This window comes from Glycine soja, chromosome 5 (genome assembly GCF_004193775.1).
Source record: "Glycine soja cultivar W05 chromosome 5, ASM419377v2, whole genome shotgun sequence".
In the NCBI taxonomy this organism is placed as follows: Eukaryota; Viridiplantae; Streptophyta; class Magnoliopsida; order Fabales; family Fabaceae; genus Glycine; species Glycine soja.
The window spans coordinates 12,843,349-12,857,882 of record NC_041006.1 but is presented as its reverse complement, the minus strand read 5'-3'; the positions used below and the strand labels follow the sequence as shown (position 1 = coordinate 12,857,882).

General features: G+C 40.1%; 1 protein-coding gene across 4 annotated transcripts in view; it reads right to left on the bottom strand.

Moving 5' to 3' along the window:
* The window catches only part of LOC114412338 (wiskott-Aldrich syndrome protein homolog 1-like), a 32,026-nt gene that overhangs the window by 4,357 nt on the left and 13,135 nt on the right, over positions 1-14,534 (bottom strand). For all 4 annotated transcript variants that reach the window (XM_028376179.1, XM_028376178.1, XM_028376177.1 and 1 more), the window contains 3 exons: positions 5,395-5,639; positions 4,241-4,396; positions 3,975-4,131 (listed from right to left, as the gene is read on the bottom strand). In XM_028376179.1, the coding sequence (XP_028231980.1) occupies positions 3,975-4,131; positions 4,241-4,396; positions 5,395-5,639 (558 nt within the window). The remainder of the gene's footprint in view (positions 1-3,974; positions 4,132-4,240; positions 4,397-5,394; positions 5,640-14,534) is intronic.

Here is a 14,534-nt window from a genome sequence, read left to right as displayed (position 1 = left end):
AGTAATATACACATTTTTTAGTCTTTTCCTCTGGCCACAAGTTGGTATGTTTAGGAGCGTATGTCCAGTGGGCATGATCAAGAGTCAAGAATCCAGTCATCCTGTTGTGCAGCCACCATCCAAGGCAGCCACTAGCCCTAGGTGACCTCCATGCACCACTTCTTATTTTGGCACTTCTATTAAGTGTTTCAATTATGATATAGCTATAAGATTTAGAGAGACCGTGTCTAAGAACACACATGATGGATTTATTTATTTTTAGAGAAAGTAATTACAGATACAAAATAAGAATCAAAATCAGATCCATACGGATCTGCTATACAGTTTCTAACTTCCCCTATTTACAATAAATTAAATCTCATCTTTAACACTCCCTCTCAAGCTGGAGCATAAATGTCATATGTTCCAAGCTTGTTACAAAGTCAATGGTGATTTCTCCCTAGAGAACTTTCTCTCTCACAAAATGACAATCTATCTCTGTGTTTAGTTCGTTCATGGAAGATCGGATTAGATGCAATGTGAAGAGTGGCTTGATTATCGCAAATAAGCTTAGTGCCCTGAGTGTCTCCAAACTGAAGCTATTGGATAAGTTGCCCAAGCCATGTAATTTCACTTGCAACTGCTGCCATGGCATGCTATTCAACTTCAGCACTGGATCTAGCAACCTTATTCTCCTTCTTGCCTCTACATGAGATTGAATTATCTCCAATAAGAACACAATAGCAGAGGTAGACCTTTTGTCTGATGGTGATCCTACCCAATCAGCATTAGAGTAATAGACAATTTTGGCATTGTCTTTGTCTTCATATAAGGGTATGTGGCCTGGTGCATTCTTGATATATCGGAGAATGTGCATGAGAGCAACCCAATGACCATCATAAAGGGCATTGAGGAATTGACTTTCTACAAATGCTATATTCCGGCCTGGTGACAATGAGATAATTGAGTCTGCCAAAAAGTCTGTGATATCTTCCCGAGTCTTTCAATGGTTCCCTCTGACCCGAAAGAAGCTTGACATTGGGGTCCATGGGAGTATCACTTGGACAACACTTAAGCATACCAGTCTCGGTGAGAATTGTTAGATTTCAGCTTAAAACCAATTGGCACTAAGTTGCCCAACGGATATATAAGCTAAACCCCGAGAACTGAGGCAACAATGTGGAACTTCCTAACACCCTCTCCGCAGATGCCTGCTAGAACAGGCAAGCCTACTAAAATAGGAAAAAACCAAGATGGACTATAGGCTTTGATACCATGTTAGATTCCATCTTAAAACCAATTGGTACTAAGTGAAGTTGTCCAATAGATATATAAGCGATACCCTGAAAATTGAGGCAGGCGATATGGGACTTCCTAACAAGAATGTTCCAAGATATTTTCTCTTCGAAATGGCAATACCCAAGGTGAATTAAGCATCCTCAATAAAAAATAAAAAAATAAAAAAAAAAAAAAAAAAAGTGGTCAACTTCACAATGAGTCATACCAAACTGAATTAATGCAGAGCTGAAATGACCAAACCAAGCATGGGGAGATTGCTTCAAGCCATAGAGGGAGTGTCAAAGGCGACAAACAAGATGAGATCCACCAAAAGCAATAAATCCTGGGGGTTGATCCATGTAAACCTATTCATGTAGCTCACCATGTAAAAAAGCATTTTTGATATCTAATTGGTGAAGCAACCAATGATAGATAGCATCCATAGCAAGAAATAGACGAACAAAGGTAATCTTGGCCACAAGGGAAAAGGTATCCCCATTGTCAAGGTGAAAGATATGAGTGTAGCCCTTAGCCACTAAGGGAGCTTTGAACCGATCAATATTGCCATTGCCATCTGGACCAACCTTCATTATATAAACCCAACATTGTCTGTCGCTTACGAGGATCAGCCATGGCTTCACCTATAGACATAGGAATAGACAGAATCCAAAGCACCATGGATGATAGAATATGGAACTTGGTTCCAAAGGATAGGCGAGGGCATGCGGTATAGCATTTTTTTGTTCAGTAACACCATTTTGTTGGGGTGTGTGGGCACAGGACGTTTGATGTACACTTCCTGTGAGGTTAGAAATGACTGAAATTGGGAAGAGAACTATTCTCAATCATTATTAGTGTGCAAAATTTTAACGGATGTGCCAAACTGATTCAGAATTCCATGCCAAAAAGTTTGAAAGACAGAGAACACCAAAATGATTTTTCAATAAGAAAACTACGACTCAATTTGACTAGGACCCAAATATCAAAGTGAACTAAAGTAAAAGGTGTCATGGCAGTTTTATTGATGTGAGGACTGTAAGAATGACGAACATGTTTTCCTAAGGTTGTGTTTGTTATTGAAGAGAAAAATAATATTGGAGAGAAATTTTGTACTTTTTTTGTGGAACCCACACCTTTTACACTCTACTTTGATTCAAAGATTTCTCTTTTACTGTCATCCTCTAAACCAAACACACCCTAACTAACACGACTCACTGTAATGACTTAAGAGTAGAGACACTAGGAACCAAAAGACGCAACTTGTCCAAACTGGGATGACCAAGGCACTGGTGAGCTAGATCTAGGGAGGAAGTGGATACATAGTAAACCGGCGGTGTTAACTGATACAATCCTCAAAACTCATGTCCTGATCCAATGTCCAGTACGTCAATCCTAAACCAGAACAGAATTATTAACAAAAGGACAAAAAACTTTAATGAGTGAGCTTGCTAATAGAAATTAAATTGAAAGGATAACCAGGAGCAAATAGGACAGACTGTAAAGGAAGGCTAGGGAGTGGTTGGGTTTGACCAGTGCCACAAACTTTAATTTGAGAGTCATATGCGAGTGTAACAAAAGGAAGTGAGTCTAAAAAAGACAATTGAAATAAAAGATTGGTCACCGGTCATATGATCAAAGGTGCCAAAATCAAGTATCCAAGTGCCTAGAGTGGAGAGGATTGGGAGACAAAGGCTATAGGATTACCAAACTGAGCCACAACAGTCACAGACGAGACAAGTTGTTGGGCAGCTCAGAACCAGAGGAAATCAAAATACTCAGTGGCAGAAAGTCACATCAGCAGGTGGGGCATAGTCTCGGCCGTACTAGGCTGTCCTAGTTAATTTTGCACACGGGGTCAACAGTATATTGGTATAAGTCATAGCAGAATGGGAGTTGAAGGGTGTGTCATCAAAGACTATGTGTGAACAGGATGGCCAGAAAGGGTTGCTGGAGATAGGGGAAGGCAGTTGGAAGGTCTCAGCGGATGGGTCATGCTGGAAAAAAAAAAAGCAGATGCAGCACCTATTTGGAGGCTGGATGTGAAACACAGATGTTGTGGTGGTCACAAAAGAGCAGGTGACGCCAGAAAAAGGTGCTGGTAGTGGTCGCCAGAGACTAAGAAGTTCAGCAAGAGAGTCGACAGCAGTTGGGTGACAGCAAAATAAGGTCACGCACGTTTTTGTTGCAGGTGTGTGAGGTACATGTGCCAGAGAAAGGCGGCACATGGCAGCGTATCAAGCGGTGGTAGGCGGCAGGTCTGATGGCGTAGGACTCGCTGGAGAAGGGCACTTTTATTGTGGTGGCTCACTGGAGAAAAAGCATCACGGCGGAAGGAAAAGAGGGCATGCAATGAGGTGGGTACTGTTCACCCATAAGGAACTCCACTATTGCAGATCACAACCGAAAGAACTCTGATACCATATGAGATTTAGAGGAACTGTGTCTAAGAGCACACACATGAAGAATTTATTTATAATCAGAGAAAGAAGTAATTAAGGATACAAAAGAAAAATTAAAATCAGATCCCTACAAATCTGCTATACAGTTTCTAACCTTCCCTATTTACAATAAATCAAATCTGATCTTTAACAGTAGCCATCTCCCTGATGTCTATGAGCATCAACAAATTGCACAGAATAACACTAAAAAGAAGATTCTTCATGAAGTAATTTATGTCAAGGCAGAAATCATCAAGTCCCACTTGCATGTCCTCTTACCTTGAGCCAATATATTTTCCGCATCTTCTACAAGTTTACCCACTTGGTGTACAACAGCATTGCACTTGTTTAAGGCAAATTCCTCATTAAGATGTTCATCATGAACAGAATGCAATGATGTTAGCAATTTTTCGGGCAAACACCCAACAGCCAGTTTCTGCAATGACGATGACAAAGATATGATATACCTCAGGATCATAAATATCAAAACAAAACATAGTAGGCAACATATCAAAGATCAAACAGTGCTGCTGCAACTAGCTTACTAATCTCACAGAGTGGGCATCCCTCTTCACTATCTTGATAGGATTAGAACTCTTCCCATTACTTGTAGATGATGGAAGGGGATTCTGACCCATTATTTCATCCTTAAGGCCCTGACCCCGTGAACCAAAAACCTTCCTCTCCTCCCAAATGTCAATCTAAACACAAGAGAAGAACAAAATGGTAAAGTAAAAGAAAGAACAAGAATACTTAAATTAGTAAACAATAATACAAGACTCTAAAAATTTCATTGATAATTACTATTTTTAATGCATCTTGTTAAATAATTGTTACTGCACTGCCATAACGCTATAACATGTCATTTTTCGACCCCTCCACCATAGGAAATTTGTGAAGGAAGGCCATCTATAGCAGGGCCATAGGCCACAATGGCATGCTTATATGGCAGAATTTTGGCCTTCCACCATCTGCCACTGATAACCTTCACATCAATTAATCACATAATTGGAGTGGTGGCTGTGTGTGAAACGCATGCACCGGAGCAGTAGCCGAAGTTTAGAGGTGCTGGAAAAAAAATGGTTGGCGGTGGTCGTTGGAGGAAGAAGAGACAGTGGAAGAGGTGACTTATTGGAGTTCCAAAATTTTAGGAGCCCAATGCAGAATAGTGGCTAGACAGGTCATGGAAGATGGAACCAAGCTCTAATACCATGTTGAAAGGGTTTAACTGTAATGTATGTCTTTGATGACCACACTTAAACTTTATTTATAATAAGCAAATAGAATCAACATTGATAACATAGGATCAATCTAATATTGAGTAATAAGGACTAAATCCATAATTTCTATCTCATAATAAATAAGAGAATAAAATGTAATCTGACTGATTATATTTAGGACAACATAAATTTGAAATTTTTAAAGAATTATTTCCAAATGTAGGTCAACAAGAGCTTTGCTCTGATTAATATATGCTGCATTAGACCATCAGTCATCTACACCATTAACAAAATCATATTAATCAAACAAATCATACAGCACATACATAGAATTCAGCTCTTAAACCTGGAAGTTAATCATCGTTTACAATCACCCAAGCCAGGGACCCACAAATCTATAGCATGACAATATAAGCTGAGAATAGAAAAATTTACTGTATGTGCATATACAATTGATCACAAGTAAGAATAGAACTTACAAGTCTGGTTACTGCTTTCTTTCCATGTTCATCACTGTCATAAACACGCCTGAGAGCTGCTGGAAGAACTTTCCAGAATTCATTAACAAACTCACCGCCCTTCCGTTTACTATTTTGCAAGATGTCATTAGCCAAGTACAGAAAAGAGATGCACTGCTCCTTCTGGGAAGAACTGAACAATTTATCCCATGTTTCAACTATTTCTTTAGCTCTCTTCCGGTGAGAAATACACAAACGGGATAATGCTGATAGAATGTTTAAGAAATACATATTGGAATACACCAATCAAACTCAAACCAAAAAGAAAGAGGAAAATCATGCAGAAGAAAACAGATCAAAACTAAATCACATTCACATAAATATTGAAAATAATATTACTCATGGAAAATTATTCAGTTGGTGGGGAAAATAAGGAAAGTAGGAAAGAAAATAAAATCTATCCTAATAATTACAAATAAAAGGGATATCTTATTCTATTTTCAAACTCCCCCTAAAGCTAGCGAATAGATATCAAACATACCCAACTTGCTAGTAAGTTATTGGAATCTCATTGTAGAATATCCCTTGGTGAAAACATATATGCCAAATGGAGTCCTGAACGGATGTAGGTTGTTGCTATAAGATCATTGTTCAGCTTCTCTTTGATGAAGTGCCTACCTATGACCATTGTCGCCTATCTTTGATGATCCGACGCTGCAATAACGCCGCCATCTACCGCCACACATGCCCCCATGCACATGCATCTCACGCTTTCAATGCCTGCTCTTTTCACGGTTGAACAGTACTCGTCGTAACTGCAGGCCTCCGTTGACTGTTGCCAAGCCATCATTTATTGGCACAATCACACAGCTAGAACCGCCTTTCCTTTCTAGTAGGTTTACCACATTTGTAACAAGCTTGGTTCATATCACATATATGCTCCAGCTTGAGGGGGAGTGGTAGATTACATAATATTCTCTTATTTATTATTAGATAGCAATTATGGATTTATTCCTTATTACACTCATTATTAGATTGATCTTATGTAATCAATATTGATCCTATTTGCTCATTATAAATAAAGGCTTTGTGTGGTCATCCAAGACACGCAGTTTCTATACAAATTCTATATCATCCTTGCTATTGGAGCAAATGTCCCCTGATAATCAATCTCATAGGTTTGAGCATATCCCTTTCAACCAATCTTGCCTTATATCAATCCAGGGAGCCGTTAGATCAATGCTTCAAAATGTATATTCACCGACAACCAAGTCTACAATCTCCCATGTCAAGTTTCTTTTTAATGCCCCCATCTCTCCATTCATGGCTCAAACCCAATTCTTATCCTTTAAAGCCTCTTGAACTAAATTGGATATTTTGATTACATCAATGGCTGCAACAAAACTCTAATGTTGCGCAGCAAGATGGTCAATAAACACAAATTATGATATAGGATAAATGTCATGCAATCCTTTTCCTTTCCTCAAGGCAATTGGCAAGTCATCAGTAACACTTCTAGTTAAATCCTCAATAACATTTTCGGAAGTAAGAATACTTACCTTTGGATGGGACATTTGACCTTGCTATGAGACCATAGTGGATTTCTTTCGCCTTTGATACTTGTTTTGATAGAACCAGTCTACCTCTCTTGCTTTGTCATGGCTTCCTTTGTAATGACTTCTTCGGGAGTGGAATCTTGAACATCCAGCATTGTGAGAAAAGGTAGACTTGACACGTGGGTCTAACTTTCCATGATATTGATCGTGATAATGAATAAAGGCAACACATCCAGAGATATGAGTTTGGAGACTTGACATGATAGGAGAGGAAGGGAAGAATGATAACATTTATTGTACAGGACAAATACCATTCAGGACACAATTTTCCCCTAGTAAGTTTTGGGAACAAATAAACGGAAGAGTGAAGCTCTAGCAACTTTAAGTAGATGACAATTTTTCTTCTCGATAACCCCATTTTGTTGGGGGTATTATGATAGAACTAGCCAAAACTCTCGTTTTATTAATCTCGTGGTGCAAAGATACATCTAGGGATTAGAGCCTACCCTCCATAACCAACCACCGTGATTACGGAATGAGTAATTCCAGGCACTTAGTCTCTATTTATAGCTAAAGACTAGCTAACTAACTACCTTTAACTGACCTAAACAGTTACAAGGCTAACTAGTAAACTGTAATTGATTTTAGTCATTTACAGCTAACTCTGGTTCTGGCTGCTCTGGCTTCTGCTTATACTTGCCATGGGTCCTTCCTTCATACACTTGCTTAACAGGTAGCCTAACAATACTCCCCCCCAAGAGAGCCACCTTGTCCCCAAGGTGAAATGTAGGAAATTGTTGCTTCATAACAGAAACCGATTCCCATATGGCTTCAAAGTCAGGTAAATCTATCCATTGGATGAGCACTTCAACTGTGCCTGTAGGGTGGTTTGTGACAGCCTTTACAGCTAGGAAGAGGTTGCAATAGACCAGCCGGGGATAGGGCCTGGTATTTGTTCTGTTGGCAACTCTCACATGCAGCCACAAACCATAAGATGTCTTGCCTCATACCCTCCCAATAAACTAAGGCTGCTATCCTTTTAAATGTTTTGAAAAACCCTGAATGACCCCCTACAACAGAACTGTGATACTCTGTCATGAGTGTTACCTTGGGAGACGATTTTAGAAATTACTAACTTGCCTTTATACCATAATTTTTTATCTTGCAAGGAATATCCTGGATGTGCAGATCTATGTACCACTAAATCCTGCATAATTTTTCAGTTTCGGCTCAGCCAGAAAACTTAAGACTCCCACTCTTCCTCATCAGAAAATCCAATCATAGAAATGGTTGAATATGTCATTCTTCTAGACAATGCATCTGCTGCCTTATTCTCACATCCCAGCTTATACAGTATATCTAAATCAAACCCCATTAGCTTTGAGGTCCATTTAAACTGATCCTCACCAAGTAATCTCTGATCAATTAAAAACTTCAGACTTTTCTGATCTGTCAATACAGTGAATTTGTGGCCCATTAAGTAGTGTCTCCATTTCTGGATTGTCAACACAATAGCCATGAGTTCTCTCTCATAAACTGACTTTTTCTGAGACCTATCGGAGAGAGTTTGGCTTAGAAAAGCCAATGGTCTCCCCTGTTGCATAAGCACTGCTCCTAATCCCTTATTAGACGCATCAGTCTCCATAGTGAAGAGTTGAGTAAAATCAGGTATAGTGAGAATAGGAATTTCTGCCATTGCAATCTTCAATTTTCCGGTAGCTTCCTCAGCCTCCTCATTCCATTTAAAACCATCTTTCTTTAGCAAGTTATACAAAGGCCTTGAAATCCTACCATAGTTCTAAACAAAGCGTCTGTAATACCCCGTGAGACCCAAAAATCCCCTTAAGGATTTCACATTGCTAGGAGTAGGCCAGCTTCTCATGACCTCAGGTCAACAAAGTGGATGGGGAGATTTTGTACTTAAAGAAAAAATAAAAAGACTGAAAAGTAGATTGAAGGTATGGAATAAGGAGCAATATGGGGATACATTCAAGAAGGTAAAGCAGCTCCAAGAGGAATTAAACAAACTTGAACAGGTGACAATGGATAGATAGCTTTCACCACAGGAGATGAAGATCAGGCGGCAGTTACAGGAAGACTTGTGGGTGGCTGCCCACTCACATGAATCCTTACTTAGGCAAAAATCTCGTTCTAAGTGGATCAAAGAAGGTGACTGCAACTCAAGGTATTTCCATCTCATGATGAACGCGTCTCGAAGACAAAATCTGCTAAAAGGCATCATGCTTGAAGGTTCATGGGTGACTGAACCCCAAAGGGTGAAGGAGGCAGTTAGAGATTTTTTCCAGCAAAGATTTAATGAACCAGAGCCTATTAGACCAACTCTTGAAGGAATTCCATTTCTGAAAATCAATCAGCAGCAGAATGCTATGTTGGTTGGGAGATTTGAGGAGGAGGAAGTGAGAGAAGCAATTTGGGACTGTGGAAGCGATAAAAGTCCAGGCCCGGATGGTCTAAACTTCAAGTTCATTAAGAAGTTTTGGAAAATCATCAAGCCTGACATCCTCCGTTTCCTTGATGGGTTTTATGTGAATGGTATCTTTCCAAAGGGTGGTAATGCTTCATTCATAGCTTTAATACCTAAGGTGCCTGATCCACAACAGCTGTCGGAATACAGACCTATTTCGTTAATAGGATGTATTTACAAGATTGTTAGTAAGATCTTAGCTAAAAGATTAAAGAAGGTGATGCCATCCATTATTGACGAAAGACAGTCTGCTTTTATTGAGGGTAGACACTTATTACATGGTGTCCTTGTAGCAAATGAGGTGGTGGAGGAAGCTAAGAGAAAGCAAAAGTCATGCATCGTGTTCAAGGTAGATTACGAAAAGGCCTATGACTCCGTGTCATGGCAGTTTTTAATCTACATGATGAGAAGGATGGATTTTAGCCCTAGATGGATTATGTGGATTGAAGGATGTCTAGCCTCTGCATCTATCTCCATACTTGTAAATGGGAGCCCAACCAAAGAGTTTTCTCCCAACAGAGGCCTAAGGCAAGGAGACCCCCTTGCGCCTTTCCTATTCAATATTGTAGCAGAAGGCCTAAATGGACTGATGAGGTAAGCCATTGATAGAAAAATCTACACAAGTTTTTCACTAGGGAGAGATAAGGTGGATGTTAATATCCTACAGTACGCGGATGATACCATTTTCTTCGGAGAGGCGACAATGGAGAACATTAAAGCAATCAAGGTCATATTGAGGGCTTTTGAAATGGTGTCAGGGCTAAAAATTAATTTTGCCAAAAGCAGCTTTGGATCTATTGGCATGCCTGATTCGTGGAAGCAATCTGCAGCTGATTTCTTAAATTGTAGCTTAGTGGCCACCTCTTTTGTTTATTTGGGGATTCCGATAGGGGCAAACCCAAGGAAGGGTCAGATGTGGAATCTAATTATCCACAAGTGTGAGAGGAGACAAAATGGAAACAAAGACATATCTCATTGGGGGGGAGAGTCACTCTTATTCAGTCAATACTAACCTCTATTCCAATCTATTTTTTATCATTTTTCAGGATCCCTAGAAGGGTGGCAAACAGGCTGGTAAGCATACAACAAAGGTTTCTTTGGGGTGCCGGAGATGACCAACATAAGATCGCTTGGGTCAAGTGGGACACGGTATGTCTACCAAAGAACAAAGGAGGCTTGGGAATAATGGACATCACAAAATTTAATCTTGCATTACTTGCTAAATGGAAGTGGAACTTATTCCACCACAATGGAGAGTTATGGGCAAAGATTCTGGATTCAAAGTATGGAGGCTGGAGGGGTCTTGATGCAGCAACGAGCGATACTAACGCCTCATTATGGTGGGCAGATCTCAAATTAGCCCTTCACAATCCTCAACATGAGATGGTGTTAAAGGGAGGGTTAACATGGAAGGTGGGGAATGGAGCCAAAATCAAGTTTTGGGAGGATGTTTGGAGCTTTGGAGACACACCGCTTCTGGCAAAATACCCCAGATTGTACCTAATTTCAGACCAACAGCACAAGAATATTCAGGAGATGGGTCAGTAGACGGACAAAGGGTGGGAGTGGAACTTTAAATGGAGAAGACACTTGTTTGACAGAGAACTTGAAATGGCAGATTGCTTCCTTAATGATGTTGCTGGCAGCTGTATTCAGATTCACAAAAAAGATGAGTGGATCTGGAAAACAGAACCTAGTGGACAATATTCGGTAAGAAGCACCTATAATATGCTCAAAGGAGTGGATGTTGAGGAGGATAATGTGTGGGTGTTTGAGGAGTTTTGGAAGATACGAGTCCCAACTAAAATTACTATTTTTGCATGGAGGTTATTAAAGGAGAGACTACAAACAAAGACAAATCTGAGGAGGAGAAGGGTGGCAATTAATGACACATTATGCCCATTCTGTGGGAATTCTGAGGGGAATGAAGCACATGTATTTTTGATATGTGATAGAATACTTCCATTATGGTGGGAATCCATGACATGGGTCAACATTCATGGAGCTTTTCTGCAGAAACCGTGGCAGCACTTTTCCCAGCACGCGTTTTGTTTGCCTAACAGAATTCGTGTTAACAGATGGAGAAGTTGGTGGTTGGCCCTCACATGGACAGTGTGACAGCACCGGAATAAAATCATCTTCTCAAATGAAACTTTTGATGGTAACAAGTTAATGGAGGATGCTATTTTTACACTGTGGACATGGCTGAAGAGCTTTGAGAAGGACTTTGCCTTCACCTACAGCTATTGGTCGTCTAACATAGCATCAGGATTTGTCTTTTCAGCGGGGTAGAAATCATAGACAGTGGGAGCAGTAGGTCTTTGTAATACCTAGCTATGGTTCCTTGCGAGACTGATCTCAGTCTGAGCTTGGAACCATGTTGCTGGCAAGTCAATCTAATTACATGTACTGTTTTGTACCTCTGGTACTCACAATATATATAAATATAATTTATCTTTGCTGATCAAAAAAAAAAAAGCTTCTCATGACCTCTAATTTTTGGGGATTTGCAGCTACACCTTCCCAAAAAATTATGTGCCCTGAATATCTAATTGACTCTGCCCGAAACAGCACTTTTTCTTATTGACCAACAACTTATTCTCAGCCAATAGGGATAGACAACTCTCACATAAGTCCCATGATCCTCTTTACTTCTATTATAGATGAGGATATCATCAAAATATACTAAGGCAAACTTCCTTAGGTATGGCCACAAGACCTCATTCATTAAAGCTTGGAACATGGAAGGGGCATTCGTAAGACAAAAAGGCATTACTACAAACTCATAATGGCCCTCATGGGTTCTAAATGCAGTTTTTGGAATATCTTCTTCCTTCATCCTTATTTGATGATAACCGGATTTGAGATCCAGTTTAGTAAAGATTACTGCACCCCCTAATTCATCTAGCAGTTCATCTATAATAGGTATAGGGAATTTATTGGGGACAATTATTTTATTGAGAGTCCTATAATCCACACAGAATCTCCATCCTCCATCTTTTCTTTTCACTAGTATAATAGGGCTTGCATAAGGGCTTATACTAGGGCGAATAACCCCTGAATTGAGCATGTCATCAACTAGCTTCTCAATTTCATTTTTTTGATAATGAGGGTACCTATAGGGGCTTATGTTGGGGATTTCTGCTCCATTTTTTAATTCAATGCTATGGTCTTGAAGGAGGAAGACCACTAGGGTCCTGAAATACCTCATTATATTCCTTAAGAATACCTTCCATCCAAGTAGGCAATATGTTTGCTTCCTGTACTACAGGTCTTGACAGCACAACAGGAATCCCTTTCCTTCATTTTGCAGGACCTTGACAATGGACCTCAACAAAGCAGCAGATCTGGCCATGGCAGGTTCTCCCTTTAGTGTGAAAGACTCTTCAATTGTAGGTATCTTCAGAGTTAATTCTCTGAAATTTTCCCTTATCTCACCTAGGGATGCCAACCATTCCATCCCTAATACCACATCCACTCCAGTCATTTCAAAGACAAATAAATCTTGCTGGATTTTCACTCCCTGTATCTGCAATTTTACATTATTGCAGACTCCCTCACACCTGATTTTTCGTCCATCTCCTACTTCCACAGTATATGGTTTAGTAGTTGTGACTGGTATTTGTTGTTGTTTCACTACTACAGCAGAAATGAAATTATGAGGCACTACAATCCACTAATACAATGACTCTGTTTACATCAATTTTGCCCCAAAGTCTGATGGATTTTTTTTAAGTTAATCCTGACATGCTGTATAGGGACAGCTGAATGCTCTATAGTTGTTTCTCATGTCTTGCTTACTCTTCTTTTTTGTCTTCTTCATCTTGTCCTATTCTCACAATAAGGACTTGGAAATGTTTATTGGGACATGTATGACCAGGGCTAAATTTCCCATCACAACCCCTCTCCTAGAACTCAGCATCTAAAAGCCTCCTAAAAGGCCTACCTTTGTATGATCCAGTGGACTTCACACTATTTGATTCGAAGCTCGAGCTCATCTCTCTTGTTCTTGTCGTGGTGCCTTTGTTTCCTGGATCCCATGTTACAATTCTTGAGGAACTGTAACTTCTAGTTGAACCTCCTCTATTCCCTTCAGAGTTACCTTTTTCCATTAGTGAATTTTTCTCATCTATTTGGTGCACATAATCCATCAGTTCAGGGAGAGAATTTACTGGATGCAGCTTCACTATAGAGTCCCAAAGAAATGTCTAGAGAGTCTAGAGAGAGAGTGGGTGAGGGAGCAAAACAGTCAATGGGTAAGAGAGTGACCATGTCTCGGCTACGCCGAGTAAGGGTACGAGCAATGCAATGTGGCGATAGTGGTGGCACGACGAGGTGAGGGGAGGCGGAAAAACTGGAGAGATGCATTAGATGTGTCTTCCTTCTACTTCACGCGTTTTTCAGAAGATATGGGGGAAAAGTACTTATGATTTGAATTTAAAAAATAGGACGATGTCAGGGAGATATTCATCGCAAAGAATAAAAACAGAAGTGGGAGAAGATATGGTTTCATGCGATTCAAAAGGGTTGAAGATGTTCGAAAACTTGAGAGGCAGTTGGATAACTTGATTATCACGGGACTGAAACTGCACGCGAACCTCCCGAAACATGAAAGGGAACAAAAGCTGACAAGGAAAACCAACATCACTGATCAATTCAAGAAGGGACATCTCAGGGATAAGCTGGCAGAGCAAGACGAGGACATAGGCAGGCTGAAAACAACACAGTGTGGAACAGAAGAGCCTGGAAGCATTATCCTAAACGAAACACATTTCCGATTTCGTATGCGAAAGCGGTTGCGACAGGTAGCAAGATGATGACAAAGAGATGGGTGCCGACACATAAACAGGCGATGACACAACCATCCCACTCGTCAATACAGCTAACGATACCCATCAAACAGAGGAAATGATTCAGTGATGCATGGGTTGGCAGGTTACGAAACCTAACGATGGTCAACAAATTAGAGGAAGAACTAATGTGGGACAGAGGTGAGGACATTATGCCTAAGTACCTTGGTGGTGATATGGTACTACTCATGGGCCTTAGTGATACCAGAGTAGAAAATTTGTGTAGGGAAGAAGACGAAAGTGGTTTGTCCATGTTTCATACATTGGAGA